General features: G+C 37.9%; 1 protein-coding gene across 5 annotated transcripts in view; it reads left to right on the top strand.

Moving 5' to 3' along the window:
- The window catches only part of RXFP1 (relaxin family peptide receptor 1), a 128366-nt gene that overhangs the window by 61180 nt on the left and 46569 nt on the right, over positions 1-20617 (top strand). For 2 of the 5 annotated variants that reach the window (XM_061384326.1, XM_061384323.1), the window contains exons 3-8: positions 829-930; positions 5069-5174; positions 12111-12182; positions 15031-15102; positions 19984-20055; positions 20145-20216. In XM_061384326.1, the coding sequence (XP_061240310.1) occupies positions 829-930; positions 5069-5174; positions 12111-12182; positions 15031-15102; positions 19984-20055; positions 20145-20216 (496 nt within the window). The remainder of the gene's footprint in view (positions 1-828; positions 931-5068; positions 5175-12110; positions 12183-15030; positions 15103-19983; positions 20056-20144; positions 20217-20617) is intronic. The other 3 variants (XM_061384325.1, XM_061384324.1, XM_061384327.1) reach the window with 3 other exon arrangements.

The following is a 20617-nucleotide window of genomic DNA, read 5'->3' as shown; positions in this document are numbered from 1 at the left end:
TGCTGTGTTTCAGTACATCTAAAGTACTGTTTGTTACAGTTATATTTAAAAGAGATAATACACAAGGACTTATAGCACATGAAACTGTTCAATATGCTGTAAAAACCTAAATGGGAAAAGAATTTGAAAAGGGATAGATACATGTATATGTATAACTGAATCACTTTGCTGTACACGTGAATCTAACACAACATTGTAAATCAACTTTACTCCAATATAAAATTAAAATGTGTGGCTCAAACACTGCTTGGTGAAGAATCACCTCTAGTGCCTATTGAAACCAGAGATTAGGGGACCTGTGAAATCAGGATCTCTAGGTGAGGGGCCAGAAATTCTCCTTGTTGACAAGCTCCCAGGTGATCTTTCTCTGTTTGTCGATCACTCATTTCTTATTTTAAACTAATTTTTATTGGAGTGTAGTTGATTTACAGTGTCTCATTAGTTTATGCTGCACAGCAAAGCAATTTAGTTGTGTACAGGCAAATTCTTTACCATCTGAGTCACCATGGAAGCCCTGGATATGTGTATATATCAGCTCAGTTCAGTCGCTCAGTCTTGTCAGACTCTTTCGACCCCGTGAACCACAGCATGCCAGACCTCCCTGTCCATCACCAACTCCCGGAGTCCACCCAAACCCATGATCATCAAGTCGGTGATGCCATCCATATATATATATACATATATATATATACGTATACATATATATCTACTTTTTTAGATTCTGTTTCCAAAAGGTCATTAAATTATCTTAAAGAGAAGACCTGTTTTCCCCAACACTCCAAAATATTTCTATTCTTGAACCTTTATGTTCTCTGATCTTTATTTTAGGAGACATCAACGGATGGTCTACACAATTTGACAGATATTATGGCAATAACTACAAAATGACTTCCTTGTATCCCAGTATTGTGGCAGAAACATCTGAATGCTGTAAGTAGTTAGAAGGGCTGAGCATCCTTGTCTATGGGCTTATAGTAAGATACCATGTTGTTAAAAGTTGGATACAATGGTTTTAATATTTTTATACAGTTAATTTCAGTTTTCTATTTGCAAAATTATAATTTTCTATTAGACATACAACCTGAAATTGAGAATTTGATTTTTAAATGACTCAGGGATCATAAGTGCAACAGGACTAAATCATGCTAGGTATTGATGCAAACAAAATTAATGTCAGTACATTGGGGTTTCTATTTTACATGTCCCCTTTTCACAGTCACTGTAAACTCTGATATAAAAGCAACTCCATACCAGGATATTTGAGGGAACAAAAACTTACCTATGTGCGTGTCCCTATAGCAAATTAGAGAAGCAATCACCTTGAGTTGCTGCATTGTGCTGTGGAAGCTGTGTAAAGAAAAGTGAAGTCTCTTTCCCTTATTCATGTGGCTGTACCCAGGTTTGATGTTGGATCTGAACTTATGTTATAGTTATATTGGATTTAACCTCATGTGTGCAGAACCAATTAAATGTTTTAATCAATGGAAAAAAAAAAAAGAAATGGAAACAAGAGCAGAGAAGCTGTTGGGATTTTAACATGTGTAAGTGAAAAAGCTTCTGGGGTCTAAGTCATACTTTACAGCTACCAAAAAAGCCTTATTTGTTATACTCTACATTTAGTCACATAACAAAAACTTACAAAAACCATGGAAAGGATTGTAGGAGGGTATAACATTGAGGAAAAACTCTATAATTTCTAAAATCAGGAAGATCAATATACATAATTCTTTTTAAATAAATTGGGTTTATTCTGATAAATTATTCACATATGAATGTGTGCCTTAAAGTTGTATTTCAATCGTATCTTTCAAAACCTTGGTTAAAAGGAAGGGTTTGGGGAAAAGAATCCTTTGCTACATTTTCCACTTTATGTTCTACCACAAATTGTAAAGTGCAGCTTTTTAATTTTTTTAAAATATTTTTTGCCTTTACTGCTCAAATAAAACTCATAAAAACTGCTAACAGTCCCCACTTTGAGTGGATATAATCCCTCCTGTTAACCTCACAGGTCACTCAGCAATCTATCTCAACCACATGTTGTCTTCTTGTCAAAATATGGAAACCATGGAACTCCCTTGGTGGTTCAGTGTTTAAGACTGCACTTCCACTTCAGGGAGCAGAGGTTCGATTAAGGTTAGGGAACTAATCTGTGGTTAGGAAACTAAGATCTTGCAGGCTGCATGGTGCGGCCAAAATATATATAGAGAGAGACCAGATTACTTGATCATGAAAAAGCTGAAAGCTTTTGGAAAAGGAAAAAGTTAACGGGTATAATTTAACTACTAATATGAAGCGTAAAACTAATGGATTAAGCCATACAGTCTCAAAATATCATTTTTATTTTTCTCTTTTGATTCATTCTATATCCTTTTCATTTCTTAAATTTTAATTGACTCTCTTTATATTTTACATTATTCCCAAAAGGATTTAGGCAATTTTCAATAAAAATAAATATGGCTATGAACAGACTTAACCCATTAACATGACATAAGAGACAAAAATTCCATGGTAAATGGTATAAGGAATAGAGAAGGAAAATTATATAAGAAGAGTTACTACCTAGTTCTTAATTTCGTAGTCATTAGGTCAAAGACCGAAAATAATGGGTTGCATAACTTTCGTAGTTTGGTCTGTAAAGCAAAAACAAACAAATGGGAAAAACAGATCAAGTCAGCAAGAGAAATAAATTTTTTGCCAGACGATGAGCTCTGGGAGAAATGTTCCCTAAGTATTCTTACATAAGAGAAATGCAGTTACATAAAGAGTGATGCTTCAAAAAGTACAAAGGCAATTTTTTATCTGTTCTTAGAAATGAGCAAACATATAATTTTTAATTAGAATTTTGAAGAAATATAGGGGTGGGGTGGTAATTTAAAATTCAGTATCTTTTTTCAAACTTAAAACTAGTATAAAAAGTAAATGTAAACATAGTGTAAAATTAGGGAGTGAAACTTAAATTAAGGTTCCTACTGTATCACTTTATTCAATTTTATTATAAGTGTTTATTGGAAACTTAACTGAGAAATTTAACTGGCTTATAATACTTTATGACTGGATGAATGTGAGGAACTCACATTTATAAAGTCACCTCTCAAGAAATATATCACTGAAAACATATCCATCATAACAAATATATTCATAAAGTTTAAATTTGAGGAATATGGAAAGTATAGAGATTTGGAAAAAATTATTTACTTAGCCATAATTTCACCACTTAGAAGCCACCAGCATTAACTTGCTGGTTCATTACTCATCTTTCTTTTTATTTTAGCATAGTTGAAACTTTCAATGCAATCCATTCTTGTCATATTTTGAGGTAGCACTTTAGCATAGTCAGGTATTCATATTATAAATCTTTCAAAATACCATAAATTTTTAAGTGACATAATTTGCTTCATCCTTCTTTCCTGGTAGGATATTTAGGTGCTATTTTTTCACTTTCCTTATCAACACATATGAATTATCAATCTTAACTCAGCCTATAAAAATAGAAAGAAAAAAAAAAAACACACCAGATTAATGCTATCTTCTCCACCTTCTATTTTTACCCTTTGTACCAACTTCTGAGGCCCTTCATCACCCCTCCAAAAGCTCCCTGTCCCCTCCCAACAATACACACGTTAGCACAGGAATTTAGATAGAATTAATTTTTAGGGATCCATTGCCAAAATGGTCACTTACAACCATAAGACTGTTCAAAACTTCTTGGCACAGACTCTGCTGACACAGAAAACACACAAAACCTAAATTATGATCGTAAGCTCTCAGGATTCTGTAGGGAATCTGCACAGTTGTTTGGAAGGAGACAAAAAACACCCGGTGGCCACATATCTGAGCAAAGGAATACCTGGCTGTTTCCAAGGCTGGACCTCACTGTGCAAATTTCCCACCATCATCCACCATCTTTGCCACCAGAATGTCTTCTTTGCCATCAAGATGCTTTTCCACTCTCTAGAAACTTTCCTGTAAAGGTTCTAGACTAAAAGTCTGCAAACAGAAAGTTCTCACAAGAAGTTTTGTCTGTCCTATAGTGATTTAAATGTTTTTAAGTATTACTGTTTTTAAGTAGGTAATTATATAAAAAGTATTGTCTTTCTGGCTTCTTTGAGGAAGTTGGTTGACTCGGCCACACATGCTCCTATGGTAATAGGGCAACAGTTAGGAGAAGCTGTCCCACAGGGACTCCAAGATGCAATCAGTACCCGCTTTGCCTGCTTCTGTAAATATTCAAGTCTATAAGCTCTGCTCTAAGTGCAGGGTTTCAAAGTAAATGTAAAAGAGAATATCCCCTATCGCTCTTGATGAGGCATCATCCATTCTTCATCAATTCAGGGATCAGACGATGTCTGTGACACTGAATAATACTCCCATTTAGCTATATGAACACACCACCCCAAATCTCTAATAAACCTTAGCAATATCGGGAGCCCACAAGGTAGCCGACGGCATACATCCCATTTTCCCTCTCTTTCCAACTCCCATCAGTGAGAACAGAAGAGCTATGCATAAAAAATGTTCACTTCCTTAAGTGAAGCAGTAGCCATTCTTACAGTCCTATATAAACCAAAAGAAGTCCTTTAAAGAGTTCCTGAATTTAAAAAGAAAATCTACCAGCACTATAGTTCATAGTCAAGTTCTTTTTCTTGCTAGTTAAAAACAGCTTAGCATTCCATTAAAAGGAACACTTTATTCTTAAGTAGCAGCTTTAAAATGAACATTAAAGCCCATCACACACTGTTGTGTCACCTTTAGACATAGCTACTCTCCAAGGATAAAATAAGAGCAGATGACTTCATTTTCCAACAAATAGAGAAAAGCAAGCTGCTACTTTTTTTAATGCATGGGCTGTTAAATGTGTATGTTTCCCTATCTTAAGGTCCTAATATCATTTTAATGTTTAAAGCAAACTTTTGGAAACTTAATTTAAAGCTTTGCACAAATTGCTTACATAAGACACAACACACTTTGGTGTATGATTTTCTCATAGATTTTTGTTTCTTTCTTTTCATTCCCCTCCTGTTCCTGGTCCCTCATCATCCCTTCTCCTTACTACATCCTCTTTATTCAGTGGTCGGTTCTGCACCCATGCAATGTATTTGCCAAGGTTTAGAGCTTGAGTGTGATGAGATCAATTTACGAGCTGTTCCATCAGTTTCTTCAAATGTGACTTTTATGTAAGTAGAAAAAAATGTTTTCATTCTGACAGCCAGTACAGCACCTGTAAAACTGTATCATAATTAAGGTGTAATCATCATTGGTAATAATGCATTGTCATTCAAGATGATATCATTTTTCCTTGGTCAATTATAATGATTGTTGATATTTATTTGTATTATTAAATGATAGGTCCTACTCTAAATTATTCTCTGTACTCACTTATTCAGTCTCTCATAACAATCTTATGAAGTATTTAGTATCACTATGGTGTATCTAAGCAAAAGATGCCATCAAATATATGTGCTACTAAAGAAAAAAGCTATGATCAAATTACTATATAAAGCTTTCTTAACACCAGAATTGACACATTAAAAGAGTCAATTTTTTAATTATTAGAAATAAATTTTAATGCACTCATGTATAAATAAAAATATAAAGCAAGTAAAATAAAGTGGCATTCAACCCCATTACTTCATGGCAAATAGAAAGGGAAAAGGTGGAATTAGCTACGGATTTCCTCTTCCTGGGCTCCAAAATCACTGCAGATGGTGACTGCAGCCATGAAATCCGAGGACTATTGCGTCTTGACAGGAAAGCAATGACAAACCTAGACAATGTGTTGAAAAGCAGAGACAGTACTCTGCCGACAAAGGTCCGTATATCAAGGCTATGGTCTTCCCAGTGGTCACGTATGACTGTGGGAGTTGAACCATAAAGAAGGCAGAACGCCAAAGAATTTTTGATGCCTTCAAACTGCAGTGCTGGAGAAGACTCCTGAAAGTCCCTTGGACAGCAAGGAGATCAAACCAGTCAATCTTAAGGGAGATCAACCCTGAATATTCATTGGAAGGACAGAGGCTGAAGCTGAAGCTCCAGTATTTTGGTCATCTGATGCAAAAGACAACTTGTTGGAAAAGTCCCGATGCTGGGAAAGACTGAGGGCAGAAAGAGAAGAGGGCATCAGATGATGACATGGCTGGATGGCATCACCAATGTAATGAACATGAACTTGGGCAAACTCTGGGAGATGGTGAGGGACAGGGAGGCCTGGCATGCTGCAGTCCATGGAGTTGTAAAGAGTCGAACACGACTGGGCTACTGAACAACAACAACAAAATACATTGGATAAAATATTCCATCACTTCACATTTAAAATCTAACTCTTCTGAGTCACACTTGACCCAGAGACTTGTTCATTTTTTCCCTAAATAACTCATACTTAGCCATGTAAAATAAAATTATCCTCATAATAAACAACTTATTGATCCAGTCCTAATTTGAATTCAACAAACTTCAGCAACACAAACACACACATTTGGCTGAATTGTTAAAAGAAATTAGCAAAGGATAGACATTTTAATCCAATATTTCTGCTGAGTTTTTTGTTTTCATACAGGTGTTTTAGTGCCTTACGGCTCTGACTTTTGTATATATGTGGATGAGATAGGAGAAATTCTTTTTTTTTTTTTTGCTTAATAAATGTTTATTGAATGAATGAACAAATGAATAAAGGTAGAACAGAGTCATAAGAGCACTGAAAAATAAGCCATTTAGAAATATACATTAATGTAAGAAGAGAGAACTGCATTTATACATATTAACAGAGTTCCTCTCTGGGGAGAAGGATTAGAGATTATTCTAATTGTTTTCCTTTTATAATTTTTTGTGATGGTTTCTTTTTTTAATTTAAATTAATTTCTTTTAATTGGAGGCTAATTACTTTACAATATTGTATTGGTTTTGCCATACATTAACATGCATCTGCCACAGGTGTACACATGTTCCCCATCCTGAACCCCCTCCCATCTCCCTCCCCATACCATCCTTCTGGTTCATCCCAGTGCACCAGCCCCAAGCATTCTGTATCCTGTATTGAACCTGGACTGGAGCAGTTCTTAAGGTGATAAATGTTGGGAAGTCCTGCCCTTTTCAACCCAAACCACGTAACACTGCAACTTATATGCCTGACATATTCAAGGAACAGGGAAAAACTCCAGCTCAGAGTTCCTGTACACAATGGTATAATCAAATTAACAGAATGTGAGGAGCTTACCCAATTTGTCAATGAGCTGAGAACACCGGACAGGTTAAGCCACAAAGATCTCTTTTCCAAAAGAGGTGACATTTTCCCATATACTAAGGACAGCATTCATTCCTACCCCAGACTCATCATAGCTATTTTCATAGTAATTAGTTCTGCCGGAAAAAAGATATCCCCCCCAAAAAAATGTCTGAGGTCCTGTGGAGTTTCTGTGATTTAAATTATGACTAGAACACCTAGGTATAAAAATTTATGATGAGTTTCTTCTAGTTTTAAAGAAAAAAATTATCACTAATACTGCTTGTATGGAAATGCTAGCAAATCCAAATCAGTGAATACCCTCATGTTGCTAATCTCATCTTTTGTTTTCCCACAAATAGAATTTGAATATATTTTTCAACAATTTAATTAATTTTTGTAAAAGGAAAAAGAGGAAGAGGGCTGGAAGAATGGAAGTGGATATAGCAGTGACTAAGAGGAGAGTGTAAGTGCCCCTGAAGGCATTCTAATTCAACTTAGAAAAGGCTATCCTGGTTCAAAGTACATATACACACACATCCAAACATATAGACATTTATAAAGAGATGTATACAGACCTATGAGCTGCCAATTTTCAACCCTTGATATAAAGAAAAGCTGGAATCAGATCTTTTTTTTAAATTGAGGCATAATTGCTTTACAGTGTTACGTTGTGTGCTGTGTGCTAAGTCATTCCAGTCATGTCTGACTCTGCAACCCTATGAACTGTAGCTTGCCAGGTTCCTCTGTCCATGACATTCTCCAGGCAAGAATACTGGAGTGGATTGCCATTCTCTTCTCCAGGGGATCTGCTCGACCCAGGGATAGAACCGGCATGTCTTACCTCTAACCTTCATTGGTGGGCGGGTTCTTTACCACTAGCACCACCTGGAAAGCCCATAGTTTTGTGTTAGTTTCTGCTACACAACAAAGTGAATCAGTTATGTGTATACATATATCCTCTCCCTCTGGAGCCTCCCTCCCACGCCCCAACCTAGCCTTCCAAGTCATCACATAGCAGCAAGTCGAGTTTCCTGGGCTACGCGGCAGCTTCCCACTAGTTCTTTATTTTATACATGGTGGGGTCGCACAGAGTCGGACAGGACTGAAATGACTTAGCAGCAGCATGTGTATATGTCAATCCCAATTTCCCCCCACTCGCATGTTCACACATCCATGCTCTACATCTGCATCTAGAATGCAATCTGATCTTCATGAATGATTGGGTACAGAAGGCAAGAGAGAAGAAAGGATTCAGGGTGACTCCAAGGTTTCTGTCCTGAGTAACAGGGTGATAGGGGAGACTTGGTGACAGTTAGTGGGGAAAATTAGAACTTCAATTTAGTTGTTTTTTCAATGATAGATTAAAGATCACTCCATGGAAATTGCCAACAGGCATTTGGAAATGTAGGAGTCAAGTTCAGGAATTCATGTCTATAACATTTCATTAATATTAAATTTTAAAATACAAGGCTCTACTATATTAAAAAGTATTTTGGTCCATCCTGTAAAGTGAGAGAATTAACACCTACCTCTTTTTATGTCAGTAGGGTATTATAAAAATACAGAGAATGCTACTTGTGAAATGTTCTGCATCATTAGAAAGAAGTAGTCTATAAGTTCTAGGCACTATTAATAAAAAAAACTTAACTTCCTAAGAAACATTATTCAGGAGTCCTTAAAGGAGCCACCCCTCCTTCTAGAGTCACCCTCTCACTCAGGAGCTATTAGCCTCTTCCTCTTGAGTTCTTTCATAGAATCTCAGTTGTATCTCCTTTAAGTATATCAAATGTTCTCCCTCATGCCATAGTGGTTGGGGTCCTAATCACCACCGGAAAAAGGAGAATGCCATAAGCTTCATGGGGGCCCTACAATGTGGTTTTTCTATATAACTTTCAAGTCCATAACAAGTACTATAAGCTCTAAACCGTGTTTCTGAGTTGAATTTACAAGTAAATCATTACAATAAAAAATAGTCCTGAGCTATTATCCAAAGAAGAATCTTTATTTAATAAAGTATGTTATTTGTCATCCAAATAGAGTATGAGTTTATCCGGGACAGGGATATTACCTTTTTTGCAAAGTACAATGGAAGGCATTCAACCCAGGTTTGTTGAGAAAATTAATGAATGAACACACTTGTGGAAGCACACTAAACTTTCATCAATAACTTTAAATCAAACCCAAACATTTAGCAGTTAATCCTTACACAACACAAACATTTAAACAGGGATATAAAGCAGAATTGAAGCTCTAAGCCAAGTAGAACTCTTAGTAGAAAAGGGATTTTCAATTAGCTGATATAAGGAATAAAACATTTGGTGATAACCCAGCAGCTAAGAGGGATCTCTAGAGGTTACTAGTTAATCAACCTTTGACATTCAGTCATTAAAAAAAAAATCACTAAATGACAGGTCTGTATAGTTTAGAATGGTGTTTCTTAACTTTTTTTCTTTTCTTTATTGCCTCCCTTTCTGAGGCTATTTTAGACATTTTTGTCCTCATCTGTGATGTTTTAATACTTCAGATATACTGTGTATATTTACACATACTAGTTCTTTATCTATTAAAAAGTAAGTTTTTTTCACTCCTTAAGAAATTAATTTCTTAATTTTCCAATAATGTTCGTGTTGAGAATACATAGTTTTCTATATTCTAGAATAGTTTTTTCTCCAATTAGTTTCCAAAAATGTGTTCTCAAGAGTCTGAGAAGCTATTTTTAAGAAGGATTCATTATCAAGTTCAGGCAATACTGGTCCACACCAACACAAGTAACACTAGTCATGTCTTTTGTATGAAGCTGTCTCTTCACTGAGTTCTTTATGTTGACCATTGTTTCCAAATGTTTGTCCCACAGCAGATCAAACTCCCATCAATGAGGTGTATTGCTCATTTCTTAATGAGCACCTGCTCCATCATAATAGACAAGTACAGTAACAACAGGGGCACCATATTATTAGAGGTCAAGTAATCCAAATACATTCTTTCACTGTTAAAGAAACTGACATGGAAAGATTGTGTATGTTTCATGCCAGGGACTGCCAGATTCAATGGTTGGGATTTTTTGCTTGTTTTATTTTGTTCCTACCATATTATATTGCTTAAAGAATTAAACGTTAGGTCCTTTTCAATACAACCACAATTATGTGAACCTGGCCTGTGTCAAGCTGCTTATAAACTGTAATACAAGTGGAAATCTTTTTTATACAACTTATTAGAAATTGCATTGGGATTACTTCTTGAATAAAGATGGTTCAACTATATGGACCAATGGACAGTTTCCTTTATAAATAATTTTTAAAGGAAGCAAAGGTAGTGGAATGTGAAAATTGAAATATTGAGGATTATAATATTAGGTTCTTGAATATGCTTTAAACAAGAAAACACTATCCTTATTGTCACTCAAAAACTGAGATGCTTTCTGTTTGTTAAATAAAAATAGAAAAGAACATAACTGAAGATTATTTTACCAGTTTTATTGTTTCAAGTTTTTGTCAGAATTACAATGTTGTAACTTAAATTTAAGAAAACTATTTCAAATAATTCAAAATCAACAGTCCTAGTTCAATTAGTACTATGAAGAGAAGCAATTCCCAGGACCGAAGGATGGTAAGACCCTGAGCTCACCTCCTCTCATGGGCACCACAAAACCATCACTATCTGCAGAACCATCTGTGAAAAAGACTGGAACCTACCAGGAAAGACGGTCTACAACAAACGTCAGAAAGAAGTAACTACAACAAGAAGGGAAGTAGGAGCAGAAACTTCGTATAATCAAGACCCATAACCCCAGGGGATGACCCAAAAATGGGAGAACAATTGCAATTGTAGAGATTCTCCTAAAGGGACCGAGGGGTCCAAACCACACATCAGGCTCCTCAATATGGGAATCCTGTACCAAGAAGACAAGTTCCAAGAACACTGGTCTTTGAAGGCCATCAGAGCTTACTTTCAGGAGTCCCAGAGGGCAGTGGGAAATAGAGACTCCACTCTTAAGCGGTGCATGCAAAACCTTACCTGCTCAGGGACCTGGGGCAGAAGCAGTAATTTGAAAGGAACCTGGATTAGTCTCACCTGCTGATCTTGGAGAACCTCCTGAAGAGGCAGGAGGCAACGAGAGCTCACTCTGGGGACATAGACAAGGGGGCAGCCATTCTGGGAGCTCATTCTACCAAGCAGACTCTGGTGCTGACAAATGCTATTTTGGACTTGGAAGCAATCTAAGTGTCCATTGATGGAGGAATGGATAAAGAAGATATAGTACATATACATAATGGAATACTTCTCCACCATATAAAAGAATGAAATTTACCATTAGCAACAAAGTGGATAATAACTCAAGGGTATTATGCTTAGTGAAATAAGTCAGAAAAAGACAAATACTCTATGTTTTCACTTATATGTGGAATCTAAAAAATAAAACATATTACCAAATATAACAAAACAAAAAGACTCATATGTATAGAAACCAAGCTAGTGGTTACCAGTGGGGAGAGGGAAGGGGGCAAGGTAAAATGGGGATTAAGAGCTACAAACTGCTGTGAATAAAATAAATGAGCTACGTCACAGGAATGTAGCCAATATTTTCTAATACCTATAAATGCAGTATAATCTATAAATATTTTGTATTTCTATGTTGTATATCTGAAACTAATATAATACTGTAAATCAGCTGTATCTTAATAAAACACTAATTAATTAAAATAAAATTAAGATATCTCTCAAACAAAAATCTCTTTTAAAAAATTTTAAATGGTATGAATACAAGAGTGACATTATGAATCAAAGTATTTCCTGAAAGCTAGTCTTAAAGTAAATAGAGTTTATAATTGTTCATACTGCTATTAAAAGTAAAGAAAAGAACTTTAAAATCCAAAATTTACATTTATTTCAGGTCACTCAGGCGGAACTTAATAAGAAAGCTTCCTCCTAATGTCTTCAAAAGGTACCATGGTCTTCAGACTCTGTAAGAAAAAATTTTAATTCTTAGTATTAAATTGACTAATGTTTTTTGGCATATCTGTTTCTTCGCACTTCTGCAGAGACCAACACTACACCTCTGCTTAAGTCTAACCCCTCTTTGGGGAAGTATTTAACTGTTAGCTGGAGACTACCAAGTGACATTGTTTTTCTGACTGCTTCTAGAAGCCACCCTAGCAAACTCTCAGATATCTATCCCTAAAGAAACCAAAGTATGTGTACTATGAATTCTCTTACTCTGAATTCTCAATGTGTATTGAGAATTCTCTCAATTCTCTTGCCCCTCCCCCAAGTAAAGACACTCAAGAGGCTTTGCTCTCTGCACCTCAACGTCAATCGTAGAGAAAGATGTTAGTACCCTTTACCAGGCCTGCCCTCATGCTTAGATAGGGAAATTTTTCTTCCGTATGTTTGCAAGTCCAATCTCTACACAAGATAGCAAGTTCTTGTGGTTTGAAACCTCCAAGCATGTTGTTTTGTAGAATTAATTCCATGTTCACATCTACCTCATTGAGTTTTATCTGACATGTTGGCTTCCCATCAGTCTAAGATTACCAACGTACTCTCAAAATCTGTAATGGCCCCGGTGATGGTCGCCTGTTATTTAGGTCAGTTTTGTGGCTGAATTATATTGTCACAGGCTTAAACTGCTAGGTTTAAGTATTCTGTGTCTGCATTACACTATGGAGAAAACATGTCAGAGTTCCTGGTTTCATTTTCACATCTGCATTGGTTTTTGGTTTGTGTTTACACTATAGAACCCTGGTACATAGATACCATCTATCTGTACTTTTTAAGATAATAGAAATAGAACAGAATCAGAAGAAAAATCATGCATTTTGTTTGATGAAATATTCTCAAAGCTCAGATTATCTGAAGAAAAAGTTTTCACATCCGAAAACTGAATTCCAATAAAAGACTTTTCAGAAGTATATTCTAGATATTAATCAATCAAGAGAGAAGAGGTTTTCAAGTTTAAGCCTGATACACAAATTTCAAGAGGACACTTTCTTCCTGTTTCCTGATCTCTGGAGTAGGAAGAATTTTCCCGATCTGTAGCACCACCTTGTGTTCACATGGTTTAAAAGGAGTCAGGCTGCTACTGCTGCTGAGTCGCTTCAGTCGTGTCTGACTCTGTGCGACCCCATAGACGGCAGCCCACCAGGCCCCGCGGTCCCTGGAATTCTCCAGGCAAGAACACTGGAGTGGGTTGCCATTTCCTCCTCCAATGCATGCAAGTGAAAAGTGAAAGTGAAGTCGCTCAGTCCTGTCCGACTCTTAGCGACCCCATGGACTGCAGCCTACCAGGCTCGTCCGTCCATGGGATTTTCCAGGCAAGAGTACTGGAGTGGGGTGCCATTGACTTCAACTCTAATTTCAGTATGTTGGCATTGTTATACAATGAACTTTAATTCTTGAACAACCAATTTGTTCCAAGTAATAGATCAAAATAGCCTAATTACCAAAAAAGTTGTAATTGGTGGCTAGAGATATCCTTTGATTCCACCTCCAGGCAATATATGGCTTCCCAGGCGGCTCTAATGGTAATGAACCCAGTCTGTCAATGCAAGAGACGTGAGAGACATAGGTGCAATCCCTGGGTCGGGAAGATCCCCTGTACAAGAACATGGCAACCCACTCCAGTATTCTTGCCTGGAGAATCCCGTGGACAGAGGAGCCTGGTGGGCTACAGTCCATTGGGTTGCAAGGAGTCAGACTCAACTGAAGCGACTTAGCACGCACTCACACCAGGACAATGGTGACCCACATCAGAAGAAGGAAAGAAGTCAGGCTTAAAATCCTTACTTCCTCCTTGCTACAACCTGGGGCTGGTGCTTATGAATGTGTGGAGCTTAACTGGGTACATGGGATGCAAGGGCTTGTGCTCCAGGTTCTGTTTCCTCTGACCTCCTGTTAATTCCAGGCCCCACTTTCAGCATGACCTCAGTGAACTTCGCAGCCAGCATCCTTGCTTGGCCTTCCAAGCTCATTTATAGTCTTCTAGACCTGACTTTTTGTATTTCTGTTTTTCTCTTCTGTGGTATGTATATTTGATACATTTTCTCAAACACTTTTTGGAGCAAAACTTGGGAGTCAAATAAATACAATCCAAGTTGACTTGCTTGGCCAATCTGTGATGAACATGGCATATGGTTTGGGGTCTTAGTAATGTCATAGCCTTGTAGTGCTACCAGGGCTGTGCTGAATAGTATCAAGTTTATAGAATTACATCAGGAAATATCAGAATGTTAAAAAGGCTTCTAGGCCTCTTTGATTAGTTTAAGTACCTTGCTAGGCCCTAAAACTGAAGTTTCGCTCATTGAAAATTCAAATGTTAAATTTTAGGCATCATATGTCTAAATTTATAACTAGAAGCTCTAAATAAAAACCAGCCCAGTAATTTATGAACTTAATCAAGAAAGAAAATTACATATATCCAGCTTCACTATTTTGTCCTGTTTATCTTTTTTAAGTTTAAAGAATTCTTGACATTTCTTCTTTTTTATTTTTTTCAAAAAAAAATTATTGAAGTATAGTACAATGTTGTGTTAGTTTCAGATGTACAGCAAAATTATTCAATTATACATATGTATAAACATAGGTATTCTTTTTTTACATTCTCTTCCATTATAGGTAATTACAAGATGTTGTGGTAAAATACACAGGACATAAAATGTACCATCTTCACCATTTTTAAGTGTACATTCAGAGGCATTAAACACGCCCGCATTTTTGCACCACCATCACCACCATCCATCTACAAAATTCTTTTCATTCTTGCAAAACTGAAACTCCTTTTCCTCATGTTTTCCCTTTAATAATCATTTTCACAGGTGCCTGCAAAACAATAAGATTAGATCCGTATCTGTCTATGCTTTCCGAGGACTGTACAGTCTTACTAAACTGTAAGTACCAGGGCCAATTAGTCTTCCCATTCCGTGGTGGCCTGTGGACCCGACCCCTCCCACTGCATATTGCCCTGCCACCCATGATGGCATTCAGGGCATGTGCAGACAGCAGGCGTCTCCACACTGGGGCCAAAGGCATGGGACCTTGAGTCACACATGCTGCACCAACTCACTGGGTGTGTGAACTTGAGGACTGATTTTCCTTTCTAAGCATCAACTCCCTCTACCGTAAAAGTGAAAACTACAACAGTACCTACCTCAGGGTTGTTGAGAGGAATGAATGAGAAAAATCAGAAGAATTAGGCACACAATATGCATTAGCCATAGTGATGAGAATGAGGACTGAATGACCTTTATCAACCTGAGAAAACCTAGTGATGGCTAAAATTTATGAAGGAGAAAACCCAAAGTTGTGCTTTTCTCACTAATTCTCCTTGTACAAATATATAAAGCATGATAAGTTTGAAAGAACAAAGTTTAAAAAAAAAAATTATGGTAAAATACATATAGCACAGTTGCCATTTGAGTCATTTCTAAGGATATAGTTCAGTGGTATTCGGTACATTCACACTATTCAACTATCCATGTCCAGAACTTTTCATCCTCCCAACTAAGACTCCACATCCATTAAACTCTAACTCCCCAAGCCTCTCTTCCAGCCTCTTGCAAATACCATAGAACATTCTGTCCCTACGAATCTGACTACTCTAGGGACCTCACAGAAGTAGAAACAGGTAATATTTTCCCTTTTGTCTCAGGCTTATTTCATAACATCTTAGTCTTAGCATTATGCCTTCAAGATTCATCCACGTAATATATATCACAATTTCATTCTTGAATGTAACTATAGTAAGACTGAATAATATTCCACTCTGTGTATCACATTTTTTATTTATTGACTTAGATAGACAGACACTGAGGTCATTTCCACCTTTCAGCCATTGTAAATAATGTTGCTATGAACATTGATGTACAAATATTTCTTTGAGCCCTTGATTCCATTCTCTTGGGTGAATGCCCAGAACTGGAATTGCTGGATTATATGGCAATTCTACATTTGATTTTCTGAGGATTCACCTTACTGTTTTCCACAGCATCTTCACCATTTTACATTCTCATCAGCAATGCACAGGTTCCAATTCTTCTACATCCTCGTCAACTCTTGCTATTTTCTGGGATTTTGTTGTTGTTTTGTGCTGTGTAGTTTTTAATGACAGCCATCCTTATGGCTGTAAAATGGTATCTCATTGTAGTTAAGAGCAAAGTTTTTTAAAATAGTCATTCTCGGAGTTCCATTTCATTGCATTCTACCAAGCAGCTGACTCCCAGGAGTTATTGAAGGGATTTATGACCCAAAATCACATAAATAAAAGTTTTTTATATTTCTATTCCTGGCCCCTTGCTTTCTATTCTATCCCATTTTTTAATCCTTAGCTCAAGAAACTTTGGTCAGATTGCTCACTGGTGGTATCAGAGTTTGGGGTTGAGTCAAGAAGGCCACCCAATCACTTAGTAACAAAGTGGAAGAAAGTCACTGGAGTTCCAAAGTCTTAACAGTAACCCCTGTAGCCGTGTCCTCGTCCCTTCTGTCCCCTGCTCTTTCATGTCATAGCAAATTACCCGAAGTCAGGATTGGACTCATCCTTATCATATTTCTGACTACCTTTCTTTACAATCTCTCACAAATCTATTCAAAACTTTTAAACATATCTGCTTGGTATAATGTTCAATGAATATACAGGGGGCTCTTGAAAGATAGTAGAAACTGGAGAGTAAATGCAGAAGTGTCTTCCATCCGCTCCTTGGCTTTTTCCTGCCACTAGAATATTGTCTGCATGTAAAAATGTCACACGGTCCTGGGTTTTCATGGATCATCATCAGATTCTGCTCGTCACTCATCCATAGATATTCATTATCCCTCAGAGTGTGCAAGTTCTTCAGCTAGACATTCTAGAGGGCGGTACAGAGAAAGAGAAGTCAGACCTGCTGCCTTCCAGCACATTACACTCTCGTATTTCAGGGAGAACCATGTGCTTCCTGTGGGGAGAGGCACCCCCTTGCTTTCCAGAAGCTTACAGTCTATGTTGGGGAAACAATACCCACATATATATCATAGTTAGAGATATGGTGAGGGATTTACTTTCTTAGGACTTAAACCTGCTCAAACCACAGCTGCTATGATGGTTGTCTGAAAGCAGTTATCATTTCAGGTCCAGAGCAGTGGATGAAGACTGAAAACTGAAGAGGACTGGGTGAAACAGACAGCACAGGGCTTTGGGGGTGGGGATGGATCAAATACCTTTACTTGGGGGACTTCCAGTGACTCTTAAGGGAGCCTCTGAGATGCTTTCCATCTTCCCAAGCCTAACTGGGGCTCCAGGCTTGCAAGGGAAGGGAAGAAGTGGCTAGAGTGTGGGGGTCTTATCCCATGCTACCCCCAAGCAAAAGTCAGATCTGCGGGGTGGAGAGGGGAAAGGAAATTCTTGGCAGGAGAGATTTCATAGGATATCAGCTCCCTGATCTGTCAGAGTGGAGAAAAGAAGAGAAATCAGTGTGGTCCACATATGAGTAGAAGTGGAATTGGGTTTTCCTGGTGGCTCAGACGATGAATCTGCCTACAGTGAAGGAGACGCAGGAAGTCTGGGTTGGTAAGAGACCCTGGAGAAGGGAATGGCTACCCACTCCAGTATCATTACCTGGAGAACTCCAAGGACAGAGGAGCCTGGAGGGCTACAGTCCATGGGGGTAACAAAGAGTCGGAGACCGCTGAGTGACTAACAACACATCACACGCAACTGCCCAATTTGTCAGAGTGAAGAGAGAAATCAATGTGGTCCACGCATCAGTAGAAATGGGACTGAATGAACACTTGCATAGGAATCACAGGCAGTGGGGAAAAGAGGAGGCAAGAAATTGATGTGGGAAGTTGAACAGAGACATCGTCATGATAATATGTGCCAAGCGCTTCTGACACGCCTGGCCTGAAATGCTCAACAACCCCGTGAATTAGGTTCTGATGTTATTTCCACTTCAGAACTGGGGAAACTGGAGATTTCAGAAGTCATTTGCTTCAGGTCACACTGTTAAGTGGCAGAGCTAGGAACCAAACTGTCTGACAGCAATTCAGAGCAGAATTGCTGAGCCAGAGAAATTGATACAGAAATAAACATGTAAGACAGTTTCTCTGCCATTTTAAGCCAAAATAGAAGGAGAGGAATTTTGCATACATTTCAGTCCTGGACTCTTGCTACCACTGGCAACCTTAGGTATTTTGAGAGTTTCACCTCCACTTTCCCAAATCAAAAGGACAAAGTTAAATAGAATTAGATTAAACTAATTTTATTAAATTAGATTGATTAGTTAAATGGAATTAGATTTTTGCAACTATTTCCCTTTATTTATCCCATTATTTATTCTGTTGGGTTATGTGTGTCTGTGTGTGTGTCCAAAAGTTTTCTTCAGGGAAAAAGAAACTACACAAAGACTCTAAGGCCTCTATAAAAGAAGAGAGGTGATTTTTTTTAATGTTTTTTATATTGAGGTTAAAGTTACAAAATATAAAACAATTTAATCATATTTAATTGTACAGTTCAGTGGCACTAAATACATTCACATTGTTGTGCATTCTCACCACCATCCATATCCCTAATTTTTCACCTTCCTAAACTGAGACCCTGGCCCCATTAAACACTACCTCCCCATTCCCCTCCCCACCCCTCACCCCTGGCCCTTGGCATCTACCAGTATACTTTCTGACTCTATGAATTGACTATTCTAGCTTGATTCCACTTATACACGAGGTGATTTTGAAAGTTATTAAAAGCTGGTGTTTGCTCTTGGAAGAAAAAGAAAAACGCATAAGCAATCAGTATAACAGAAGGAAGAGAGCATCTACTCTGCAGAAGAGTGAGAAATCAAGTCTCCTCAGAGTACAGGGTGTCAGACTCCCCATAAGGTGCTCAGTGTCTTTTCTCCAGAGCAGGTCCCTGCCTGCCCCAGGGCGTGTGTCCCCCCTCTCCTGTGTCCCCTTTCAGCCTCTTCACAGTGACCCTTCAACTTGTCACCCTCACACCTCTTGCCTTTGCATAAGTCATTTCCTCTCTCTGGGACTCACTCCCACCCATGCTTTGCTTTATGGATGACACACCCTCATCCAAATCTCTTCTCAGTTGAGCCTCTTTCCATTAGGGCTCGCTGTCTGCTCTCCCCTCCAAACTCCACAGCCCCAAACAGCATTCAGCGTCTTCTCTGCTGGAAAGTCAGAGTAACTGTATGTTCTAGCTCTTTCCCTCCGCTGCTATACTATTTACCTGCTCAGATGTCATCTTCCTCAAAGAAAGGGATTAGAGACCTAGCACAATGGCACCCCACTCCAGTACTCTTGCCTGGGAAATCCCATGGACGGAGGAGCCTGGTAGGCTGCAGTCCATGGGGTCACGAAGAGTCGGACACGACTGAGCGACTTCACTCTCACTTTTCACTTTCATGCACTGAGAAGGAAATGGCAACCCACTCCAGTGTTCTTGCCTGGAGAATCCCAGGGACGGGGAGCCTGGTGGGCTGCCGTCTATGGGGTCGCACAGAGTCGGACACAACTGATGTGACTCAGCAGCAGCAGCACACTGTCAAAACAATCTGATGAATAGATGAATAGATAGAGTGACTGACTGACTGGTTGATGGTTGATTGATAACTGAGAAATTAAAAACTGGATATGGAAAGGTAAATGATAAAGAACATTAAGAGTTCCAAAGGCAGGAAAATGGCCTGATGAGAACAGCATATAAGAAACTTTGAGATGAATGACTATTGTTCTTCCTTTCTTCATTGTAAGATATCAAGAAGATAACCGATTTACTGTCATTTCTCTTTTTTCAGGTATCTCAGTCATAACAGAATAACCCTCTTGAAGCCGGGTGTTTTTGAAGATCTCCACAGACTAGAATGGCTGTATGTTTCATTTCTGTGGCATATTATGGTATTTGTCTTTATGTTGAAAAAATATATAAAATGAATCCATTTTTTCTCCTGGCTGGCAGGATAATTGAAGATAATCACCTCAATCGAATTTCCCCACTAACATTTTATGGACTAAATTCTCTTATTCTCCTGTAAGTACTAAAAATTTAAGCAAATATTTCAGTTGAAGGAAAACACATGAATAAAAATGATCACTTTGAGTTTAATAGCGTTTTATTTGGAATTAGAACCCGAAAAAGACCTTTCCAACTAAAAACCATTTCCTAGTCCTATTCTACGAGGCTATTCTGTAGTCGTAACAATTTTATAAGATCTTCTGTCTTCTAGAATGTCAGCCCATCGAAACTGAACGCAGCCTCACAGTCATGTTTCATTCCAATATTCTTAGGCACACCAGTACTATGCTTTACAGTAAGTCCCCTACATGCAAACCTTCAAGCTGTGAACTTTTAAAGATGTGAACATGTGTTCCATCAACATCAGACATGAGTGACATTGCAGCTTGTCTTCCATTTCCTGTTGCTGATGATCC

The sequence above is a fragment of the Bos javanicus genome, chromosome 17, assembly GCF_032452875.1.
Source record: "Bos javanicus breed banteng chromosome 17, ARS-OSU_banteng_1.0, whole genome shotgun sequence".
In the NCBI taxonomy this organism is placed as follows: Eukaryota; Metazoa; Chordata; class Mammalia; order Artiodactyla; family Bovidae; genus Bos; species Bos javanicus.
This window is presented reverse-complemented; position numbering and strand designations above follow the sequence as displayed.